Consider the following 25,536-nt stretch of genomic DNA (forward strand, 5'->3'; position numbering starts at 1 on the left):
AATATTTATACAAATGACGAAATAAATTATAATGTCTTTCACTAAAACAAATTAATAAATTGTTTTTCAATCCAACAAGCTATTTCTCAAAAACGGTAACACCTTTAAAAAATAATTATAATGTAATATATCCAAACAACTGAGACATATATGTTCAAGTGTGAATTCAAGCAGTCCACAAAGGCCAATAAAGGATAACACTCTCCGCATTTAAGGATTTTTTTGTAAAAAGAAAGTCTCTTCGAAACAAAAATCCATTGAAGGTGGAAATTGTTGTCCCTGATTAGCCTGTCTGGACTGCACAGGCTGAATTTTGAGATGACATTTAGCACATATGCATTAAGCCACGTTGTCCCAGAATGTGGCACATTTCATCAACAGAATACGAGAAGCTTGGGAGTCCGCTGTAGGAAAAGCTACAGATGCCTTGAACCTTCCTGTCACATACGCCAGGCAGAAAACATCGACAGTAATCAACCTATCCCAATATTTCAAGTAAGCCATTTCTGACCTAAACAAGTTTGAATGATTAGATCAGATATCTTACCGGTACTCATAATTTCTGTAAGCTGATAGGCTTAAAAAAAAAATTCAAATAAGTCTTTGTAATGGGTATGTTAACTAAACAAATGCATGCTTCAATGTAAGACAATATCAATAGTTATCAATCTATGTCAGTTGTTAAATCAAGAAATGTTGATGTAAAATGTTAACCCATTTATGCCTAGTGAACTCTCCCATCCTTTTAAAGTGGATCAATTTATTTCCAAAATTAGGGATGTCTAGGATATTTATTTCTATATTTAGAATATTTCTTACAGAAATTCCTTTAAGCAAACAGCGCAGACTCATATGAGTCGCCGCATCATGTGGCATCTCATCTGGGTCTACACTGTTTGCCAAGGCCTTTTTTTAGACGCTAGGCATAAATGGGTTAATGACAATATCGGATTTTTTAACTGTGAGCTTTTTGGCATGTCAACAATTATAAAATATGTATTCATGGACCATACTGGCTCAAAATCTTCTTGTGCATATAAACCATAGAATGTTAGAATGATTAACATTTTGGTTATTTTACCGTATTGTATGAAGAAAACAAAATAGTAGCGTAATTGCTGTATAAATATTGAACAAAATCATCAAGGATCAAGTCCATGTGATTTTCTATGCATTATATTTCCAAAACTCTGTATCAGAAAACATGACAAAAACTCTGTATGTCCCATTTTGATTTTCAGGCACATGTTGGCAGACCTTTGGGGCGGTAACCTCTATGTTGACCTAGTTTATGACCCCTCCTTTGACCTGTTCTCGATGCTTCGAGTGTCTCTCAACTATCACCATGGCGACCACAAGTACAACATTGCAGAGCTCTCCATAAACATGCATGGTAATTTAGTACAATAATTAATTATGATGTTTTAAGCCTTGTTCTGGGAAAACCGGGCTTAATGCATGTGCGTAAAGTGTCATTCCAGATAAGCCTTGCAATATGCACAGGCTAATCAGGAATGACTCTTTTCGCTTTTTGGTATTTTTTATATTACGAAAGTCTCTTCTAAGCAAAAGAACAGTTAAGTTGGAAAGTGTCGGCCATGATTAGCCTGTGCGAATTGCTCATGCATTAAGCCCAGTTTTCTCAGAACAAGGCTCATTTAATTATATTCATTCAGCCTAATTGATCAGTACAGTAACATGCCCTTTTTATGATTACTTCAATTATATCATTGTAACAGCAGACCAACTGTAAATTGACACTGATCATTATGCATTAATGCATTAAAATTTATGTATTGTTTATTGTTTATTATGAGGAGTACATTAGTTTGTTTGTACAGGAATCAGGTAAATAGATACACGACGATCCAATTCAGGGTTTTTTCAGCACTGTCTGAGCCTCCGGAAAACGGAGGCACTCCCAAAGCAAACGGACCTGATCCCAAACCGAAATTATAAAAAAAAATCCCCCCAAAAAAAGAGTGTCTTATAACTTGTGTGACTAATCAGTGTTTTTTTTTGGTAAAAAATATCTGCTATGAGGTTTTGACTGTTCAGTTCTTTTCTCAGAGTGTAACTGTAACTGAAAAACAAAACTGCAGTACTTGAATAAACGTTGAACATGCCCAATATTGTATCTGTTTATATAAAAAAGACAAAATAACAAACATAAAAAAAATTATTTGTTAAACCACTGAATTATTAAAGCATGATAAATTCACATTTTTTTCCCAAATGAGCCGTTTCATCGAAGCAAAAATTGCCAAGATGGCCAATTTTGTCGATAAAAAATTCCCAATTTGGTCAGACTCCTTTTCCCAAAATAGGCAGAAAAAACCCTGCATTTTGTTTACTGTTATATTTCCATTAAATTGTTTTGCTGAGTGATTCAGAATTATAAAAAGAAAACCTATGATCTTTAAGATTTCAATTTCATTTGATCCCTTCAAATGTTTTGCTTGTAGGCTTTGATCTTTTGGCTGATGTCCTTACACAGAAGTTATCCATCTCGGTTGGTGACCTGTTCAACATGTATCAGCAAGCTATGGGTCAAGGTCAGGGTCAGGGTCAAAGCCATTCAGAAAACTTGTTCAAATTCCAGCAGAGCATTGTGAACGCAGTCAATGAGATTTTGGACCAAGTAAATCATCCAGGAATGTTCAACTTTGATTTTGGAGTTGAACTCAAGTTGCAAGGTAATTTCTTAATGGCCTTTTTAAAAAATATCCATTCTTGATCATATGTTTATATATGAATTTTGGATTTTTTTCTATAAATTATTAGATTCTTATATTTTTTGGTCTCCGAAGCTCACATATACTAAGCAGAGTGTAATTACTGTTCCGTGTAACTCCTGTTGTGTGTTACTCCTGTTGCGTGTTACTCCTGTTGCATGTAACTCCTGTTGTGTGTAACTCCTGTTGCGTGTAACTCCTTTTGCGTGTAACTCCTGTTCCGTGTAATTCCTGTTCCGTGTAACTCCTGTTGCGTGTAACTTCTGTTGTGTGTAACTGTTTTTGCCCTACCTCAAAGGTCAAGGTCACAATTGGAGCTCAAAGGAAAACTTGGCCATACAACAGTTGGCCAGACTGTTCCTTTGTCATTCATCATGCAATATTATAGCAATATTATACAAATTTATTAAAATATATCTCGTAAAACTAGTCCCCCAACCTTGAAGGTTAAGGTCAAACTTACAGGTAAAAGTCTTAAAGGTGAGATTTGGCCTTAAACAGCTTGTCTGTATTGTAATTGTGTAATTTATCATGCAATTTTCAAATACCTAAACACAAATGTCTACCATGTGAAGGCTATGTGTCACATGTCATATGAATCTCCCTACCACTAAGGTCAAGGTCACATTTAAAGGTCAAAGGTTTAATTGAGCCATAATAAAGCATGTTTGAATCTGTAACTTCACCCTTCATTATTCAATTTTGAAATATTTTACCACAACGTTCACCATGTGGAGAAGAACTATCATGTTGAACAATAGTCTCACTTGCTCAATAATCAAAGGTCATTCTAAACTGTAACTTACAGGTTAAATACCTAATTTTGGCAAATTACTCTTTGTCTGGACTGTAACTTGATCATTTGTCATGCAATTTAAAAAATATATCACCAATACTATTCACAATATGGAGAGATGTGTCACCTCTTTGCCAAAGGCTAAGGTCACACTATTGACCAAAGGTCAACCATGTGAATAAAACAATCTATTTTATAATTAAAAGCATTTTTGAAAATGGACTCTACATGTTTGCAACTGGCATAAAGAAAGTTTTGATTTTGAATGGATATTCAGCCTAAATTTGTTTACATATGTCGTTAAAACTTAAAATACAATTCTTCTTTTTCATATACTGTGAAACCATTTATTTTTGTCAGCACGAGATTTTGTCATTTAAAAAAAACTACTTTACAGCTTAACTGCATCCGCGTTTTATAGCAATTCCACATGTCAGTTAAGTATACTGTATAATGTGCACCCCTTTGTGTCAAAACCAGATTAATCTTGATACTGAACCAGATGAAGTATATATGCATGGATTACGTTTGACTTTAATGTCTCATGCCTACAGTAATTAAAAAAAAAAGTAAAACAGTCTTAATTTTGTTTAATCATTGGACATAATAATTGTCAGAATCTTAAATTTGTCACTCGGATGAAATAGACGAAAATTAATGCCTGACGGATAATAATGGTTTCACAGTAGTTTTACCTCTCAGAATGACATCAGTAGAGGACAATACACATTTTTTGAGCACCTTTGAATGCATTGCTTCACTAGTCTCCTAAATAAATGTGCAATGGTAAGAATATCTGACATCATGGTACCAATATGATCAAAGTACAAATACAACAGTAGTACACAAAATATTCATTTGTATGATGAAAAGGAAACATACTTCAAAAGCTTAAAAATTGACGGAATTTACTTAATAATCTTATCCTTCGCAGATTGCAAATAGTGCTGGCTACAATATTTGAGCCGCACACGGATATAATGGGGCTTAATGTATGTGGGTAACGTATTGTCCCAGATAAGTCTGTGCAGTCTGCATGGGATAATCAGGGATGACACTTTCTGCCTGAACTGGGTTTTTGCTAGAAAGAGGCTTCCATTATACAACAATTACCATAAAAACATTAAGTGTCGAACCTGATTAGCATGTGCGGACCGCACAGGCTAATCTAGGACGATACTTTACATTCCGGCATTAAGCCCCATTTTTCCAGACATTTTCATTGTTGTTTCAGGAAAGAATGTTGTTTTCATAAGCATTCAGGAAGTAATGGTGTTGGCTCGGGCGCTTGGAGCTTCTCTGCCGGCAGGGAGCTCCCTAATGCAGATGTATCTACAGAAAGCCATGGCAGGCATGGACCTCATCAACAAATTTAAGTAAGAACAGTTGATTGCATTATATCAGGACCTTTTTCATAAAACCAGTGATTTTTTTTGCTTTTATTATGTACAGCCTGTGCCATTTGAATTGGGGGAAATTAGCGCAATAAACGGTGAAATTGGGAAAAATAGCGCTATAAACCATAAAATTGGGAAAAAATTAGCATTATTAATATTAAGGGTGTCACGATACGCTCACCTTACGATACGATACGTATCGCGGTACAGTGTGTACGATACAATACGTATCGCGATATGTATCGTCAGATGGAAACAACATACAAACTATTTAAAACCATTTTTCAATTTTATTTAAGACTTCTACGTATGTGTCATACAATATACAAAATACCATATATTATAATGTAATGAAAGTACACGAATTGACAATTAGTTATTATTATTTACAAATCTAAAACTTTGATTAAATATGAACACAAAATTATTAATATGTTTAAAAAATACGGACTGCTTTATGTTTCTTTTCGATAGATTATTTAAGCTAAAAATAAAACGTGTTTAGCAACTAGTAAAACTGGCTATCTTTGCTTGTGCCGTAAAAAACTCCAAGGGCAATTCATAGAACCAGTAAAATATTGCACATTGTTTCGTGACGTATGCGACACAGCACATTTTTGAGTCGTTGAAATTTAATTTGAATGGTTTCAAAGAATTTGCAAAATTCTCAGCGGAATCACATAATTACAGCTCCTGCTTAGGAAACTCGTAGCGACTAAAGTCGTGATGTAAGCAAATGTTTATACGAAATAAACACCTACCACTTTCTTACTGATAACACAAAATGCTTCCATATTTTTATTAGAAGCTCGCTCGAGGTGATTTCAATTCAACTTCCGCCATTTTTTGGGCAAATTACATTTACTTCCCTTGAATGCGTCATGGAAAAAGCCGTACCGTACCATACGGACTCGGAAGCGTATCGTGAACCGTACCGAGGGGAGACTTTTACGATATACCGTCCCACGGAGTACCGTGACACCCTTAATTAATATGATTAAAAGTAACAGAATTAATATTCTTTTAAAGTGCATATTGAGGGGGTTTTCTAGCCATTTTGGGAAAAGGAGTCTGGTCAAATTGGGATTTTTGTAATCAATAAAAGTAGCAAATTTGGGAATTATTTATCAACAAAAAGGACTAAATTGAAGTTATATATTTTGTAGGATGTTTAAAAAATAAAATTGAGATCTAGAGTTAAGAAATCATAATAAAGTCCTAAGAGCCTAAGAGACTTTTCTTTCTTAAAAAAAAATTAAAAAAAATAAATATTTTTTTTTGGGGGGGGGGAATTTTTCGATTGGGAAGCAGCACAAAATCGGCGGTAATTTTGGGAAAAAAAATCACTGAAAACAATTGTTAGACTTAAGTCTAAATATAAAGAATAATCTTTAAATTGAAGAATTAAACATTTGCTTTAATATTGAGTCAAACTTGTCATTTAAAGCCTCTCTCTACGTGATTCTTCATATAGAACAGTTAGTTAAGGACATTATCACCGGTGAAGGCTTGTAAATATATAACACTGAACTAATATTTTTCTTGGTTCTAAGTCCATTCTTTATTCTTAAGTCTAAGAATGGGTTGGTGAATACGTGCACCGATAAAAGAAAAGGTGACATTATTTCTCAAATTTTAGTATGTTGTTTTATGGGCTTAAAAGCTGTGGTGGCAATGCTTTTTGGTATCCTCCTTTTGTATGCTAGTGCTGTCAACCATCTTGGTTGCCTGTTGTTTTTACTGTGTATGTTGGTATTGTTCAAGAATTTTGTAGAATACAAAAAATGACATTCTTCTGTAGGTAGGCTGTCATCTAAATCAAAACTGTTACTCTCTGCATAGAGCACTCAGAGATTGTCTTAAGCATATGAAAATTATTCTTGCATTTCACTCTTGCTCTGGGAAAATGGGTTTAACCCTTTGCATGCTGGGAAATTTGTAGTCTGCTAAAATGTCGTCTGCTGAATTTTTAAAATTAGCACTTTCTTCGATTTAAAAAAAAAACTATCAGAATAGCAAACAATTTGGATCCTGATGAGACGCCACGTTCTGTGGCGTCTCATCAGGATCCAATCTGTTTGCAAAGGCCTTCATAATTTGGTTCCAGCACTGAAAGGGTTGATGCATGTTCATAAAGGGACAACACTTTCCACATAGTCTTGATGTTTGTTCAGAGGAGACATACTTAGTTTAACCCTTTCCCACTCAGAGGCAAAGTGAAAATGGCTATGTGCAAACAGCATAAAACCAGAACACAATGTGAGTAACTCGCAGTCTGCAAAGGTTTTATGCTGTTTCCTGCTCATCAGTATCTAAGGGTTGGAAATGAAGCCTTTAAAACTTGAATCTAGCAAGAAAGGTATTTAATAAAATTTGATTTTCTAAGGGACTACAAGATTGTTAAAATACGTATCTAAGAGGTAAAGGGTTAAATGAAAAATTTCATAAAAGTGGAAAGTGCTGTCCCTGATTATCCTGTGAGGACTGCAGAGGCTAATCTGGGACAACACTTTAAGCACACGCAGTAAGCCCCATTGTCCCAAAATATGACTCAAAAGTGCATCTTAACATCTGAAGACTAACAGTTTTGATGCCTATTTCAGGAATATTGAGTTGGTTGGGCTGGAAAAGGTTCTGCCGACGTGTGCAGGTCTCCCATTGAACATGACGGTGAATGTGGGCGGCTTCAACTACATCCACATAGACTTGACCTCCAATGCTCTCATGTTTATGGCACAGCAGAGCCCTAACATAGAGGCCATCTCAGAACAACAGATTGTGTGAGTTTACTTATACAGTCATGTAGAGCATTTGTAGAAATTTAGAATATTAACAAATAAATGATTTTTGAATTTTTACCTTTTTTTTTTAGCTCCCCCATCCTCAATTTTGATTTTTTTTGGAAGCCATGAGTCTAATATACACTTAAATGGCAAAAATGAAAATAAAAATCTCTGAAACTACAAAGATGAGAGGATTTGCTAGGTGAGCTATGTATTGTGAAAACGGGGCTTTATGCATGTTTGTAAAGTGTCCTCCCAGATTTGCTTATCGGGATGACACTTTGCACCTATACTAGATTTTGTTTAGGAAAGACCACCTTAAAATAAAACAAATTCATAAGAGGGGAAAGTGTCTTCCCTGATAAGTTTTAGCAAACTTGAGGCCATTTTGTTTTCAAGCTTTGCTCTGAAAAAATATTGGGTTTAATGCATGTGCGCAAAGTGTCGTCCCAGATTAGCCTGTTCAGTCCATACAGGATTATCAGTGAAGACACTAACCGCTTTTATTGTATTTTTTGTTAAAAGAAATTCTCCTCTTAGCAAAAAAATAATCAAGGGATAATCAAGGGAAAAAGTGTCGTCCCTGATTATCCAGTGCATACTTTACGCACATGCATTAAACTCCCTTTTTACAAAGCAATGATTACATATTATGCCTATATATGTATATATGCTTTCGCAGGTTTGCCTCTGAAATGACGGGTCGTCTAGAAATTCCAGTAGGTGGCAGTGTGCACAGCTCCGGGATAGAGATGACCTTGTTAGCAGGGTCAGAGAGAGGCGGAAAGTTCAAGGTCAAGTATGGCTATGATGATGTCATGGTCACCACAGAAAACCCATCGAAAAAGAGAATCCAGTTCAGTTTGCAGCCTATTTTGTTAAGTAAAAGCAAGGACTCGGAGAGGCTATTGCACTTCAGGTAGTGTACTTAACTGTGTATTGCTTGTGAACAGTAACCTGAACTTTATGCAAAAGTATATTAAGCTGCCATTATGATGTAACATCAGTTTTTGTACTGGAATTGAGTAAAATAGGTTAAAGAAAGTCCTACTAACTAACTCTGCTTGTGTGTGTTTATCACAGAGAACATGTTTCTGAACAAAAGAGAACATAAATATATATCACAATTTAAACTTGTATTTGTGCTTATAGATCACACATATATTGTCAATGAAAACAGGCCATCACAAGTATATAAGTTCTAATTTTGTTAAAAACTGGTATAATTCTTCTTTTCTATTTCTTGGTTTAGCCAAATATGCGATGAGCAAATTTGGAGCTTTATCCAAAAATGGGTCTTACACCATATTTGATTAGATCAGCATAGCCCTAGACCAGCCCTGGCGTCTGCTCACTCTGGACAGGAGCTACCCTTAACCCTTTGCATGCTGGGAAATTTGTCGTCTGCTAAAATTTCGTCTGCTGAATTGCTAAAATTAGCATTTTCTTTGATTTTTTCAAAAAAATACTATCAGAATAGCAAACAGTTTGGATCCTGATGAGACGCCATGTTTTGTGTTGACTCATCTGGATCCAAACTGTTTGCAAAGGCCTTCAAAATTCGGTTCCAGCACTGAAAGAGTTAAAAAGTTACTATGGTTTCCAAGTCTTATTTGTAAACTGGGTAGCATGTGAACAGACTGCTCGAAGAGTCACCCATTTTAGCTTGGCATGGCTCATAATTATGGGGTCTAATTTGGCTTAAACAGCCTTAACTTTATCTGTAAGTCAGCATTTATCTGGTAGTTTTTGAGCTGGAACAGTGAATCATTTTATCGAACATTATGTTAAATTTTCATCTCATCATGTTTTGGTTTTGTGTTTTTGAGCGGGGGCGGGGGGGGGGGGGGGGGTCAGTGATTTTTAATGTTAAATAAAAAAAGATACAAATTGAAAATACTATTGGTGCCGAAAGTATCAGTGAGGACAATGATAATGTAATAGCTGTGTGATTTGAATTTTGTTATAAAATGCACAGACAGACAAAAAACCATCTTGTTAATTTCAGCCCAATTGAGAGTTTCTTTGCCTGGTTGCTCAAAACCTTTAACAGCCAATAAATATATCATCTCGGTTACGTCAGATTTAAGCAAAAATAATAATACACGTAATTTATTTATTTAATGTTTTTAAATAACTTCATAGTGAAATTCATGCAGAATAATATCACAGATTCAATTAATATTTTCTTATTGTTTTAAATACCATCACAAACTGGCTGTAAGTTTAACTGGTCTGTGAACATTTGAACTCTTTAATCAATTATAAAAATGATAAGAGCAGCATCATGCGAAAATAGCCTTAAGGCATCCAGCATAGCTCCATACCAGCCTACACAGTCTGGTCAGGAGCTACCCTGTCCGCTAATGAGACCACAAAACCATTTGTGTCTTTACAGCTAACAGCGATTGCGCAGGCTGGTCTCAAGCTATGTTGGCCGCTTATGACATAAGACCCATTTTCGCATGGTGCCCATCATAAGACTGATAGCTATCAGTGCACTGTTGTTATCACATGTGCTGCCATGTATATTTCAGCGGCAAAATGTACTTGCTTCATCATTCTGGGTCACAAATACTATTCAACGACCCGAATGTTGAAACTACAGACTGGTACTGCATGCCAGAAGACACCCAAATGACAAATATTATAGGGCGCTCGTTCTGCGCAAAGTTTACGCATGCTAATGTCACTGGTTCATCACAGCATGCATATTTCCCACTGTCTGGACCATTCGACTTGTCAGTTAAGATGACACAACGTGACGGGTAAGTCTGTGTTAGGATTTGATAAATATTTTTAAGAAGAAATTATTAAGTAGCAATTTTGCATAGTATAAATATGATAATATTATGTAAAAAATAGTATAGACAATTTTCCCGCCTAATTCATGCATTAACTTTATATCACGATATGTCTTGTAATTTTATTTGAATAAATATGCAATAACAAAATTAGACTGCACAGGCTGATGTGGGGCAACTCCTTACGCACATGCATTAATTAATATTAACTGTTGTTTTGCCCAGTGTCACCTGGTACGACCATGTGTGGGAGTACTTCATAGAGCAGCAGGCAGACGGAGCGCTGGTTGATAACCTCAGATACTCGCACCGAGCTGAAGGTCAGTAGACAACAATTGTGACATTTAAAATGGAACTCATTCCAGGAAAACTGGGCTAAATGCATGTACGTAAAGTGTCGCCCAAGGTTAACCTACGCAAACCTCACAGGCTAATCAGGGAGGACGCTTTTATGGAATTTCATGTTTTAAAATAGTCACTTCAAAATAAAAATTCACTTTAGGCGGAAGGTGTCATCCCTGATTAGCCTGTGCAGACTGCACTTGCAATAAGCCAAGTTTTCCCAGATGAGGGTTCAAACAAATAATCTGGGGTAACATTAATTTACTATCTTAAGACTAGTGTTACTGTAGTTGTGAGGGAAAATATTCTCTCTATCTTGTTCAAATACTATTTAAATGAAAGGTAAGAGTCATTATATTTTCCTGAGATTTTTCATGAACAGCATAATTATCCCCCGCCATAGGCGGAGGGATATTGTTTTGGCGTCGTCCGTCCATCTGTCCGTCTTTCCGGCCGGCCGGCCGGCACTTTTGTGTCTGGAATTATATCTTGGAAGTGCTTTGGCGGATTTCATTGAAACTTGGTATGAGTATATATATGGATAAGAGGATGATGCACACCATTGTACACCATCTGTTAATAACGGAGTTAACTTATGGCCCTTTGTATCTTGATAAAATGCTTTTGTTAGTGTCAAATATAACACTTTTGTGTCCAGAAGCATATTGGCGGGGGATATCAATTCAATAAATTTGCTTGTTAAACCAAGAATCTTGGGGTCGTATTTTGACTGTAAAATTTGAAAATGCCTTATTTGATTTGCCATCAAAATATTTTATTTTGTTGATTTAGAAAATAATCTTAAAACTATACTACATACACTTACTATTTGAGTTATTTTGAAAGTGTTTAATCAACACAAGTTTTCAATTTTACATATCCTCAGCATTTACATTGATTATCAATTAGTATAATTGCAGGTTAGATTTCTATTGAAAGCTTTCTTTGTAGATTTATAAAAATCACATTTTGTAGGGCTTATTGTAATTATTGCATTTTTGCTCAAACAGGTTCCATGATGAATAGATATTTCTACTGGCATCTGACCAACAACAGGAAGACTGGCGACCTTATTGTTGACTCGGAGTGGCCAGAGATGTCACTCAGTTACCATGGTGACTGGACGAGTTTGAAAACAGCCAACCTCTATGACTTCCACTATACAGACCTGATTACTTACCTGCAGGAACCCTACTTGGGATGGGGTTATAGGGTAATAAAAAAAAAACTGTGTGACCACAGATTGTAAGTGGAAACTTGGTCTTTATGACCACAGCCAGTAAGGGAAAACTTGGTCTGTATGACCACAGATTGAAAGGGGAAACTTGGCCTGTATGACCACAGCTTGTAAGGGGGAACTTGGCCTGTATGACCACAGCTTGTAAGGGAAAACTTGGTATGTATGACAACAGCTTGTAAGGTGAAAGATTTTCATCTGTATGAAAACAGCTTTTAAGGGAAAACTTAGTCTGTATAACCACAGTTTGTAAGGGGAAACTTGGTCTGTATGACAACAGTTTGAAAGGTGAAAGCTCTTGATCTGTATGAAACAGATTTGTAGGGATAACTTGCTCTGTATAACCACAGTTTGTAAGGGGAAACTTGGTCTGTATGACCACAGCCTGTAAGGGGAAAAATAGTCTGTTTGACAACAGCTTCTTAGGGGAAAAATCTTGATCTGTATTACCCTGCTTGTAAGGGGAAACTTGGTTGGTATGAACACAGCTTGTTAGGGGAAGGATCTTTATATGTATGACAACAGCTTGTAAGGGGAAACTTGGTCTGTATGACCACAGCTTGTAGTGGGAATATTAAGGAAATTTATTATCTTCATTGAATTTCAAATTGTCTACCTACTTCATTTTCAGGTCTTTCTATGAATGTCATTTTTTAATTTATAATTCTAAAACAATTTATGTGAATCTCATGTAAGCAATATATGCATAATCAAATTTCTCTAAATAAAAATATATCCACCAAGATAAAAGAAATAATTTCTGTTTTGGTCATTATTAGTGGGCCCTTTGTTGCAGCAAAAACTTGCAAATATTTCCTCTTTGACCACAGTTCATCACAGTTAATGTCAAAATATTAAACTTTTTTCCATATAAATCTATCATTTCATGGGTATTCATGCCAACCTTGTGCAACAAATAGTTCCTAACTTAACATGATCTACTTTAATATGTTGTATTAACCCTTTCCCCCATAAGAAGCTTGGTGAGAATGGCTTTTGCAACCAGCATATAGAGAATAACAGGTTACTGCCTGATCTTTTTGTAATATATCAGGCAAGGCTTAGAATAATATAACGGTGAAGCTTGCCGAGCCGTTATTTATAAGTGCCGAGCCAGATATATTACAAAAAGATAAGACAGTAACCTGTTTTTCTGTTAATCATACCTCTACGTCCCCGATTTTAAAGAAATAATGAAAAACATCCCTAAAAAGCTGCAGTTTTAGCAAGAAAGATTATGACTTTTATTGTTTAACGTGTTAATAATGAGGTCATGAGCATGCGTGCTTAATATTTGTAAAAAAAGTTTTTTTTGCTGTTTGTGTTGCATTTTGTGTTTAAAGTAAATTACATCTTGGTATCAAATTGTTTGTTTTGTTGAATCTGATTCGATTTTAATAAAAAAAACAGAACAGTCTTGGGGTAACTCGCAGTCTATTCAGGTTTTATGCTGTTCGCTGCTCATCAGTAACTAAGGTGTCGAGATGAAGTCTTAAAAACTTGATTCTAGTAAGAAAGGTCTTAAATTAAATATAACTTTCTAAGGGACAACAAATGCGTAAAAATACGGATCTAAGTGGAAAAGGCTTAATGTGAACCCATTACCTGCCCCCTACCATTTCTGTTTCCACATTGATATGCCAGTTTATCAACATATTTACTTATTTATTCAGATTTACCACAAGCATGATGTCGGCAATATGAGGCTCAAATTTTTCTATATTTCCCCGACTTTGTCTGGTCAGTGGCAACTAAACATCACGGCAACCAAGAGTGAGACTGAGCCTGACAAGGCTGTTGCGGATGTGGAGTTTATGGCCTCGTATCATTGGTAGGCCCTTTCAAAGAATATTAGCCCTGTTGTTTGAAAACTGGCTTAATTCATATGCTAAAAGTGTCATCCCAGATTAGCCTGTGCAGTTTGCACAGGCTTATCAGGGATGACAATTTCTGCTTTCAAATTTTTAGCTTAAAAAAGGTCTCAAATCAGCAAAAAAATCAAGTTTAAGCTGAGATTAGCCCATGCAGTCGGCTTTGAAAGTCATTCAGCTGTGAAAAATTGAATAAAAAGATCCAAAAAGGATTTTAAGTACATAAATTTTGGGACATACATTCAGCATGTGCAAATCTTGTACAAGGCATTATTATTTGAGCCTCGGCAGTTTGACACTATTTTGCCTACACTGGAGTTTGGCTCAGAAGAGACTTCCGTTACATGAAATTTGAAAGTGTTGTCCCTGATAGACCTGTACAGACTGCACAGGCTAATCTGGGATGACACTTTACGCACATGAAATTAGCCCCATTCTTGCAGAGCAAGGTTCATATTTACTATTCTGTGCACACAATCTAGAACTGCATTGTCGGTTGAGTTGTTTAACAATGATAATTGTTCTCCAGGACTTAGAAAGATCAGTTAGTTTAATTGTATCGAATACAGAAATAAAGTGTTTATTTCTAGTCATAACTATTTATTTCTTCATCTTAATTTACTCAGATATCCCTATAATAATGAGTATGTTATACCTTTTATTGAATAGGAAGTATACAAGAAAATGACAAATAGTTTTAGCTCAGCGTCTAACATATCCTGTGATGTTGTTTTTTTTAATAACATAGCAAAGTATGTTTTAGATATAGGATCTTGCATGAGTGGTCGTTTTCTATTGAATTTATTAAACAAGTCATCTAAATAAAGATAAAAGCGAGGCTTGCCGAGTTTGACGAGTTTAATAAATTCAATACAACATGACCACGAATCTAAGATTCTATTTATAACACGATCAACAGATTTTCTTTTTATTTATGCTCTTTTCCATGTTTATTCACATTGTAAAAGAGTTTTACTGAAGAAATTCGCTGGAATAATGACGTCATTTTGTCAATAAATGACGTCATTTAGTAGTTATATAACTAGTGTAATAACACCCGTGTAATAAACAATATTGAGCATTACGTTATTTCCCTCCTGAAGCGTAGGTCATGTTCTGAAGTGGGTATATTTCAGTCACTCTTTCAGTGAGTCAGTCTCTCAAAAACATTACCGGGGATTGTAAATGGAGCAAACTTCTTACATACATGTGTATTTCCTAAATGAATTGATTTGAAACCTGATACATAACATCCCTGTGAAGTATAGTTGTAACTGACATATGAGCCGTGATCTGTGAATATGGGGTTTAATGCATGTGCTTAAAGTGTGATTCCAGATTAGCCTGTGCAGACCACACAGGCTAATCAGGGACAACATTCTCCGCTGTAACTTGATTTTTACTAAGAAGAGACTTTCTTTAAAAAAAAATACTATAATAGCGGAAAGTGTCGTCTCTGATTCGCCTGTGCAGATTGCACGCGCTGATCTGGGACGACACTTAACACACATGCATTAAACGCCCTATTCACAGAGCACTGTCCATATATATTCATGTGAAGCAATACTTGTTTGCCTGAGTCATGTACACTTAAACTAAGTCGTGGGTACAACTGCTATCATTGTAACATAGAACCCATTTCTAAGTTGAGTAAACGTTCATCTGTAACAGTTCACAAGACTATCCCATGCTGTATGCCTTCCACCTGATCCCTGAGTATGCAATGGCGCACGGAGACACCAGCGAGGTGCACTTCTCCATGCACAAGGTCACAGAGGGAATGCAGCAGACCGCTCATACCACTGTCAAATTGTACGGTAAGACATTGTTCAAGCCTTATATTCCCTAAACAATTCTTATAATGGTCATTGCAACTTGATGCCTGTTTCCAGTAAGTTAAATTCAACATAACTTTAATCTAAAACATTTGAATGGAGAACATAATAGAATTGCTGCTTAAAGATAATTAAATAATTGATCAAACTCACATTTTGCTTTAACTTTTGTCGCATAACCAAATGCATTTGTAAATCCAAATGATTCCGTCATTCTATTAACTGCATGACACATTGATATCAAAAGAGTTTACATGAACATAAAGTTGTGCCTAAATACTTACATTTTCTATAACATTTGTTAGATGGCTGGACATTTCCTTGACATTTCAGACAAAGTGATAACAGTGGACAGTACGCTAGCCCCTGTTGCACCTGGTCAGTTCAAAGGGCACCATGACATCACGTATGATTTTGATGGAAAACAGGTGACTGACCAAAGATAAGGCGCATATGAGCCTTGCTCTGGCAAAATGGGGTTTAATAAATGTGGGTTAAGTGTTGTTGCAGATTAGCCTGTGCAGTCTGCACAGGCTAATCTTGGACAGCACATTTTGCTTTTATGGAGTTTTTGTTTCTAGAAAGTCTCTTCATAACAAAAATCCAGTATTATAAGGAAGAGGGTGTCGTCCCTGATTAGCCTATGCTGACTGCACAGGCTAAACGCTGAAGACAACTTGTTGTTATGCATTAAACCCTGTTTTCACAGAGCAAGGCTCATATTGGTTTAAATAAGGCACGCTATATTGGCAGTTATGTAGTGGGAATAAAGATTTTGGTGTATATTTAGGCACAGTTTTGGGCAACTTCCAAAAATATGTGACTGGAATACAGGACTGTTATTTGTTCCAAATTATGCCTGTCTACTTAATTGCCGAATTTCCAGTACATGAATATTCAGTTTATTAACTTAGCAGCTGAATAATAGTTTCCAATTGAGTGTTTGCAATTTGTATAAGTATTTTATATCATGACTTTAAGGAAAACCTAACTTTCATCCTGTATTGAAAAATACCATCCAATCAGCTGTTGTCATTAAAACCATGTGATCTTCCAATATTGAACGTATTAGACGGACATGCTTTTAATATGTTCTGTATTGGACAACATAAGGTTTCTATGTCTATTGGGAAGGTGTCAGCCATGATAAATATGTATAATTGTGTAGAACCTAAACCTTTTGATGAACTGGGAAAGTTTTTATAAAATCAATAATTCTGCATTTAAAACATTCTTCGTATAACTTTCTTTACAATCTTGTAGAGCTCATTTTTTGAGAAAATGATGTTAACAACTAATATCTCTTAACGTTATTTAAAAAAGGTACTGCTTGTGCTCTTTTGCAGACTTGACATTGTTGTGTATATTAAATGTGCATGATGCAAATAATTGAAGGAAAATAAAAGATTCATGTTCACTACTAGGATGTTTTCATACACAGCTTGCACAGATATGACCATGTATGTTATGTCAGCTGTGTACTTGTCCAGATAAAACACGGAATTGTACATAATACTGTTAAAATTAACATTTTATTGAAATATACTTGTCAAATTTGCCGCGTTCTGGAAGAACTGTGCTCTATGCCTGCGCCTTAAGTGTCATACACAATGAGCCTGTGCAGTCTGCACAGCTAACCTGGAAATACACTTTCTTCCTGTAGTGTTTCTTCTACAGAATACACTATTTATCACCATTAAAGGAACTCCATTTAAGGAACAAACACCATTGAAAGTTATACTGGTTTTATTTACATCCGTACTCGTCAAGCATACAAAACAGTCTGTCTCTGAACATGCTATCAAACAGGCATTCATGCCGGAGGCGTGTCCTGCAAGTAGGCGTGACCAGTGCAAGCTATACCACACTGCCTTAGCTGGATGTTTGTTTAGAAGAGACTTCTTTTAAACAAACTTTGCCATTAAAGTGGAAAGTGTCATCCTTGATTAGCCTATGCAGACTGCACAGGCTAAACTGGGATGACACTTTATCCACATGCATTAAGCCCAATTTTTCCAGAATGAGGCTTAAATTACTTCCAGCGCACCATGACATTTTCTGGCCTGTTGACCATGGTCCCAACTGACCACCACCTTTTGATGACCACCACTATGGACATGAAGGGTGAAGGATTCACGATGCACATTAACCAATCCTTTCAGCACGTCTACCAACAGTCAATAACAGTGGATGCTGATATCGATTTTAAAAATTCGGAGGTAACTATTCTATTGTGCATGCATGGATAAGGCATTTTATGTAAGTGAATTATTTATACAATATAGCCTAGATTGGGGGAAAACAAGTCTTAATGCATGTTTGTAAAGTGTCATTTCAGATAAGCCTAAGAAGAGACTTTTTGTAAACAAAATATATAATCAAAGCGGAAAGCATTGTACCTGATTAGCCTGTGCTGACAAAGAAAACTATAAACAGCAGAATAAATGTTTATTTTTTGTTTACTGAATCAAAATCATTTCATATTTCCTTAATCTTCAATTAACAGAGGAGATAATCACATGAAAGCTTAGATTGCTTCATCCATTCTGAGGCATTTTTTTACCCTGTTGACTGTTGTATGCCCTTTATTTCATGTGTTTAATTGTTAAATGACGCTCACATTCCAGCCATATCAGTAAAAAGGCGATGAGCAATTATTTAGTAACAAAAAATTTGCCTTATATCTCGACTTTACTCAAATGTGTCGTGTTCTGAGAAAACTGGGCATAATGCATGTGCGTAAAGTGTCGTCCCAGATTAGCCTGTGCCGTCCGCACAGGCTAATCAGGGATGACTCTTTCCGCCTAAACTTGATTTTTGGTAAGGAGGGACTTCCTTGAAACTAAAAATACCATAAAAGGGCAAAGTGTCGTCCCTGATAAGCCTTTGCGGACTGCACAGGTTAATCTGGAACGACACTTTACGCACATGTATTAAGCCCAGTTTTGTCAGAACATGACTCAAATTATCTTACTGGAGCTGTATAAGGTCATCTCACAAAGAAATTCAGCAGCGAGTAAAGTCCAGATATAGAGCAAATATAAATATGGAATAAACGCTTTTAACTTTTTTGCTGATGTGGCTGGAAAGTGAACGGCATTCAAAAAAATTGATACAAGTAACAAAGGGTATAAAATGAGGAAAAATACATTCTTTGGCATGGACGTTCCCATCTTGTCGATTAAGTGATAAAGTAATGATGAGAAGATTTTAATGTCAATAAATAATGTTTTTGTCAGAAACATTTATACTAAGCTCTATTTGCAAGCTGTAACTGACAATTATTTCACTGTCTTACTTATTTTAAATCAAATTTCTATGAATGTTGACCAAGTGATCCTCGCTCTGAGAAAACTGGGCAGAATGCATGTGTGTAAAGTATCAACCCAGAACTGGGCAGAATGCATGGGTGTAAAGTATCAACCCAGAACTGGGCAGAATGCATGTGTGTAAAGTATCAACCCAGATTAGCCTGTACAGTCCCCTTTCACTGAATTTTCTTGAAGCACTGTCTATAAGCAAAAAAAATATTGAAAGCTGACAGTGCCTGACTAGCCTGTTCAGAATGCACAGGCTAATCTATTAAGACATTTTGTGCACATGAATTTAGCCCAGTTTTCTCAGAGCAAGGCTAAAATAAATGTGGATGACTAGACAGAACCTTCATGTATCCATACGGAGAATACAGTGTGCCTTTCTCACACACAGACCTGTCATAATTGGAAGTTTGCTATTATGGATATACTGGAATATCCATAAACTTATCTTTCTATCTGTCTGTCTTTTCGTTCGTCTGTCTGTCTGTCTTTCTGTATGTATACCAAAACTTGTCAGGAGGCTTTCTCCTACTATTGTTAACGAACAACATTCAAACTTAAGGCATTGTTATCTCCGCCAAAATTTCGGAGGGGATATAGTAATTGGTCCTGTCAGTCTGTCCATCCATCCTTCTGTCCGAAACTTTGTCCACAGCATAACTCCAAATCTATTCAATGCCAATGGATTTACTTTTAACTTAGATTATAAACAGATGGCAACTAGGAGAAGTGTAATAATCAAGAACCATAACTCTATCTACCTTAGTTTTTGAATTATCTCCCTTTATATAATTTCAAAGTAAAGTTTTGTCCGGAGCATAACTCTAAATCTACGGAAGAGATTTACTTGAAACTTGAAATATAAACAGATGGCAAGTAGGAGAAGTGCATTGGCTAAGAACCATAACTCTATCTATCTTAGTTTTCGAATAATATCCCTTTATTTAGTTTCAAAGTAAATTTTGTGCAGAGTATAACTCTAAATCTACTGAAGGGATTTACTTGAAACTTGAAATATAAACAGATGTCAACTAGGAGAAGTGCAGTGACCTAGAAACATAACTCAATATACTTTAGTTTTTGAATTATCACCCTTTATATAATTTTAAGTTTTGTCCAGAGCATAGCTCTAAATCTACAGAAGGGATTTACTTGAAACTTGAAATATTAACAGATGGCAAGTAGGAGAAGTGCAATGAACATGAACCATAAATCTATCTGCCGTAGTTTTTTAATTATCTCCCTATATTTATTATTCTGCTCTCTTAAACAAATGTTCTCATACAAGCAAACACATTTCTGCGCGGATAGCCATGTTAATATGGCTCTTGTTCCTCAGGATATGCTGATCATTTTTGCATGATGTGGATGATATCTGCTTTACTAATACATTTACTTGTGATGACCATTGGAGACATAAATTATGTAACCAGTCCAAAACATTGAGGCATTCACATACCCATTCCAGTCTTTAGAGGGTCTTTAGAAATGAGCTACACTCTTGGAAAACGATACACAATACATGTGTCTTTCCAGATTAGCCTGTGCAGAATGAGACAAAGCTGTTTGCCTAGATAAGAATATCATTAAGCAGAGACTTCCTTGAAACAAAAAATTTCATAAATTTTAAAGCGGAAATTGTTGTCCCTGATCAGCCTGTGTAGATTGCACAGGCTAATCTGAGACAACACTTTATGCACATGCATTAAGCCCCATTTCTTCGGCTCAATTGTATTCAGTCAATAGCTTGCCATTAAGGTGTTTGCTTTAAAGATATTGATTTAAATATGTATGCATTCTAAATTGGCTTAAACTGGCTTGCCATTATAATAGTTTTTCCATGATTTTTTTGCAGGCAAGTAGTGGGCGTCTGAAAAGGTCGTTGTCAAGCATCTATGAGAAGTTTAAGAAGTTGGAAGGAGTGATTGTTTCTGAAGTTAATCACCTTGGGGTAATTTGTAGATCATTTAGAAACATTTTATGAGTTAAAATCAAGCCACAATTTGTTTTACGCAGAAAGCACAAATGTTTGTAGGAGACCTGTGTGGCACATTGGTAATTCTAAAAAAATATGATTTCACAGTATTCTTATAAACACGGAGTACTCAAGTAATGTTAGTGGGTAAATATTATTGTTTATTAGTAATATATATCAAAACTTGTGTAGTGGTATTCTTTGCTTGCTTCTAGCCAATCAAACTGCATTTCAAAGGGCAATCTTTTCAACATGCTGACCAGTGATGAACAATCCTAAAACACATTCTCATAAGAATAGACCATGTTTGAATTATTTCTGTAATAGGTTTAACTATTGATAAAAAGCAATTTAGCTTGATACATGTAATATTTGTTGAAATACATCTAGCATCTTAAAATGCCTGTATTGACATTTAAGCATGAAAGATGCATGACTTGTAGTGGAACAATATTTTTGATATCTTTTTAATGGTAAAAAAATGAAGCCTTTAAAACTGGAATTTAAGAAAAATCTTTAATTTTATTTAAATTTTCAAAGAACAACAAACTCTTCAGAATTTCGGTATCCAAGCATTAAAGGGTTTTGTGTCTTCAGGCGGCCATACTAGGTCATGATAACCCAGCAGAGGTCATGTTACCACAGCAACCAGTTGCCCGGCCTCAGCCACAGTTCCCTCAGATACCTGCCATACCCAGCGTGTGGGAGCTGCCATCTTGGAATGTGGGTAGTCATTGCCATGAATTCTCAAAGATATGAGGCTCATTCTGGGAAAATTGGGTTAATGCATGTGCCTAAAGTGTCGTCCTAGGTTAGCTTGTGCTGTCTGCACAGGCTAATCAGGGACAACACTTGACACTTTTATTGTATTTTTCTTATAAAGGATGTCTCTTTATAGCGAGAATACCCTTTTAGAGGAAACCGTCGTGCCTGATTAGTCTCCGCAGACTGCTCAGACTAATCTCAGACGTCACTTGATGCATTAACCCATTTATGCCTAGTGGACTCTCCCATACTTCTAAATTGGATCAATTTATTTCCAAAATTAGGGATGTCTAGTATATTTATTTCTATATTTAGAATATTTGTTACAGAAATTCCTTAAAGCGAACAGCTCAGACCCTAATGAGACGCTGCATCATGCGGCGTCTCATCTGGGTTTACGCTGTTTGCCAAGGCCTTTTTTCTAGATGCTAGGCATAAATGGGTTCAGTTTTAGCTGAACAAGGCTCATTTGTAAGCCTGGTATAAAAATAACTGGTCAAATTCGCTTTTATTTGTTGATTCATGTTATATTTTAAAGGTTTAGTTTAAATGATCCTCTTTCAATTTATAGAAAAAAAGTCAGCATAAACTGATCCTTTAAAACAGGTGTACCTGGTAATACATTTTCTCAAAGTCAAGGTGAGATTCCCAGAAATTAGTTAAGTAAGGCAGTTGCTTTTCCAGAAGAAAATTAAATAAAAGAATTAGCAATTTCTTACAATAGTATCTGTTGAGTATGAATATAATATGTAGTTTAACCTATTTTTATCCCATTTTCTACCAGTCCAAAGTGAACTTTGCTGTGAGGATTCAGCCCAAATTTGCGGATGGTGCCATTCCTGGTCAAAGTCCACCTGAAGCCATGGATATTGTTGTGGATCTCACGCATAAGCATCCCTGGAATGCGGGATATCGTGACAACGTTGTTCATGCTGTGTTTGGTCGAAATTTGAATGCATTACGGTAAATTTCGAACTTTATTATGCCCCCCTTCGAAGAAGAGGGGGTATATTGCTTTGCTCATGTCGGTCTGTCTGTCGGTCGGTCCGTCTACCAGGTGGTTGTCAGACGATAACTCAAGAACGCTTGGGCCAAGGATCATGAAACTTCATAGGTACATTGATCATGACTCGCAGATGACCTTGATTTTGAGGTCACTAGGTCAAAGGTCAAGGTCACGGTGACCCGAAATAGTAAAATGGTTTCCGGATGATAACTCAAGAACGCTTATGCCTAGGATCATGAAACTTGATAGGTAGATTGATCATGACTCGCAGATGACCCCTATTGATTTTGAGGTCACTAGGTCAAAGGTCAAGGTCACAGTGACCCGAAATAGTAAAATGGTTTCCGGATGATAACTCAAGAATGCTTAGGCCTAGGATCATGAAACTTGATAGGTAGATTGATCAGGACTCGCAGATGACCCCTATTGATTATGAAGTCACTAGGTCAAAGGTCAAGGTCACAGTAACCCGAAATAGTAAAATGGTTTCCGGATGATAACTCAAGAACGCTTAGGCCTAGGATCATGAAACTTGATAGGTAGATTGATCATAACTAGCAGATGACCCCTATCGATTTTCAGGTCACTAGGTCAAAGGCCAAGGTCACGATGACCCGAAATAGTAAAATGGTTTCCGGATGATAACTGAAGAACTCTTATTCGGAATAGTTACTTGAAGTTATTCCTAGGATCATGAAACTTGATAGGTAGAATGATCATGACTCGCAGATGACCCCTATTGTTTTTCAGGTCATTAGGTCAAAGGTCAAGGTCACGGTGACCCGAAATAGTAAAATGGTGTCCGGATGATAACTCAAGAATGCTTATGGCTAGGATCATGAAACTTCATAGGTACATTGATCATGACTGGCAGATGACCCCTATTGATTTTCAGGTCACTAGGTCAAAGGTCAAGGTCACAGTGACAAAAAACATATTCACAAAATGGCTCTCACTACAACGGAGAGCCCATATGGGGGGCATGCATGTTTTACAAACAGCCCTTGTTGAAAGATATTGTTATGTTGTTGTTTTTTGTGCATCCATTTGAAAAAGGCATCTTATAACAGTAGCATGGTTGGTCTGTACAAAAAATTAGGCTTTAAAAGTCTAATGTGACTACAAAACAGCCTTCTCTCACTGTAACTTTGTAATTCATCATGCTATCTAAGATGACTTACCACTATTGACTTCCATGAATAGATTGCATTTCTAGTGTAAAACTTTTCTCCCTACCTCAGAGGGCAAGGTCAAACTGAAATGTGAGGTCTTCTGTGACCCATTAGCACATGTTTTATGTCTTGTTTATATGAGTCGTGTTCTGGGATAACTGGGCATAATGCATGTCCGTAAAGTGTCGTCCCAGACTGCTAATCAGGGACGACACTTTTTGCCTAAACTTGATTTTCTGTAAGGAGGGACTTCCTTAAAACTAAAAATGCCATAAAAGCGGAAAGTGTCGTCCCTGATTAGCCTGTGCGGACTGCATCGGCTAATCGGGGACGACACTTTACGCACATGCATTATGCCCAGTTTTCTTAGAACACGGCTCATATTGTCAAGATTTTTTCACATACAAAATGTCCAGTCTGCACAGTCTTATCAGGGACAACACTGACCGCTAACACTGGTTTTTTTTCTAAGAAGATACTTCCTTTGAACAAAAAAATCCATTAAAGCGGAAAGTGTTGTCCCTGATTAGCCTGTGCAAACTGCGCAGGCTAATCTGGGATTACGCATTGAGGAATTTTTTGATTAAAGGAAATCTCAAAACCAAAATCCTGTGTAGGTTGAGTGTGTTGTCCCTGATTAGCCGGTGCAAACTGCACAGACTAATCTGGGACGACACTTTATGCACATGCATTAAGCCCCCTTTTCACAGACATAGGCTCATTTATGAAACATTTTTCCAGATTTTATGTGAACAGTGAGGCCACTCTTACTGACACAGAGTTGGATGGGTCACCTAGATACACTCGCGATGGATCCCTGGACACATTCCGTTACCATGGAAACATGAACATTCAACAGCTTCAGCCTGGGACACTAAACTATGAACTTGATATAAAGTACTTGATCTTTTCTAGACACCCCAAAATACAGTAAAAGCAGGGTATACTGGAATCACCTTGAAGGTCTGTCTGTCTATCTGTGGGAGATGACCTCCTAGTCAGTTATCAGCATACAGGATTGACACATTCTTCCATTATACTTAATGATCTGAAGTTTGTGCAATTTATTGTCTTTCATTATAGTTTACAAAAGTTAAGCCATTTTTTCAACTTATAATTTCTGTAATATTATTATTGCTACTAGAGACGTTTACTATTACTGAAAGAAAAAATATAGAACAACAAAGTCCTGAGTTCAAATCATGGTCATGTGTGTCCAAAAACTAGGTCATGTGAATAAATCTTAGAAAAGCCTTGTTACCACTCTAGAAGCCAAATTGTGGACTCAATCTTTATTAAACTTGGTCATAATGTGGTTCTTGAAATAACTTAGTCCGAATCTGGGTAACTTACCTCAAAAGGGACAACATTTATTACTCCAGCAGCAAAACTGATAATGTTAATCTTGGCAATATCTAGGCCAATGTCAGATGCATCTATAACTAGGTCACCAGGTCATATCTGATATAAACTTGTTAGTTCTCTATGGATTTATTTGTGA

At 36.3% G+C, this 25,536-nt stretch overlaps 1 protein-coding gene across 1 annotated transcript in view; it reads left to right on the plus strand.

Moving 5' to 3' along the window:
- LOC127863108 (uncharacterized) overlaps positions 1-25,536 on the plus strand; it is a 78,064-nt gene that overhangs the window by 29,854 nt on the left and 22,674 nt on the right. Inside the window, exons 14-30 of the mRNA XM_052402471.1 lie at positions 382-495; positions 1,242-1,393; positions 2,466-2,696; positions 4,766-4,907; positions 7,532-7,708; positions 8,394-8,630; positions 10,249-10,479; positions 10,741-10,835; positions 11,868-12,070; positions 13,768-13,925; positions 15,637-15,782; positions 16,134-16,228; positions 17,843-18,019; positions 20,973-21,068; positions 21,690-21,815; positions 22,642-22,820; positions 24,777-24,932. Coding sequence (XP_052258431.1) covers positions 382-495; positions 1,242-1,393; positions 2,466-2,696; positions 4,766-4,907; positions 7,532-7,708; positions 8,394-8,630; positions 10,249-10,479; positions 10,741-10,835; positions 11,868-12,070; positions 13,768-13,925; positions 15,637-15,782; positions 16,134-16,228; positions 17,843-18,019; positions 20,973-21,068; positions 21,690-21,815; positions 22,642-22,820; positions 24,777-24,932 — 2,715 coding nt within the window. The remainder of the gene's footprint in view (positions 1-381; positions 496-1,241; positions 1,394-2,465; positions 2,697-4,765; positions 4,908-7,531; positions 7,709-8,393; positions 8,631-10,248; positions 10,480-10,740; positions 10,836-11,867; positions 12,071-13,767; positions 13,926-15,636; positions 15,783-16,133; positions 16,229-17,842; positions 18,020-20,972; positions 21,069-21,689; positions 21,816-22,641; positions 22,821-24,776; positions 24,933-25,536) is intronic.

This window comes from Dreissena polymorpha, unplaced genomic scaffold (assembly GCF_020536995.1).
Source record: "Dreissena polymorpha isolate Duluth1 unplaced genomic scaffold, UMN_Dpol_1.0 chrUn001, whole genome shotgun sequence".
In the NCBI taxonomy this organism is placed as follows: domain Eukaryota; kingdom Metazoa; phylum Mollusca; class Bivalvia; order Myida; family Dreissenidae; genus Dreissena; species Dreissena polymorpha.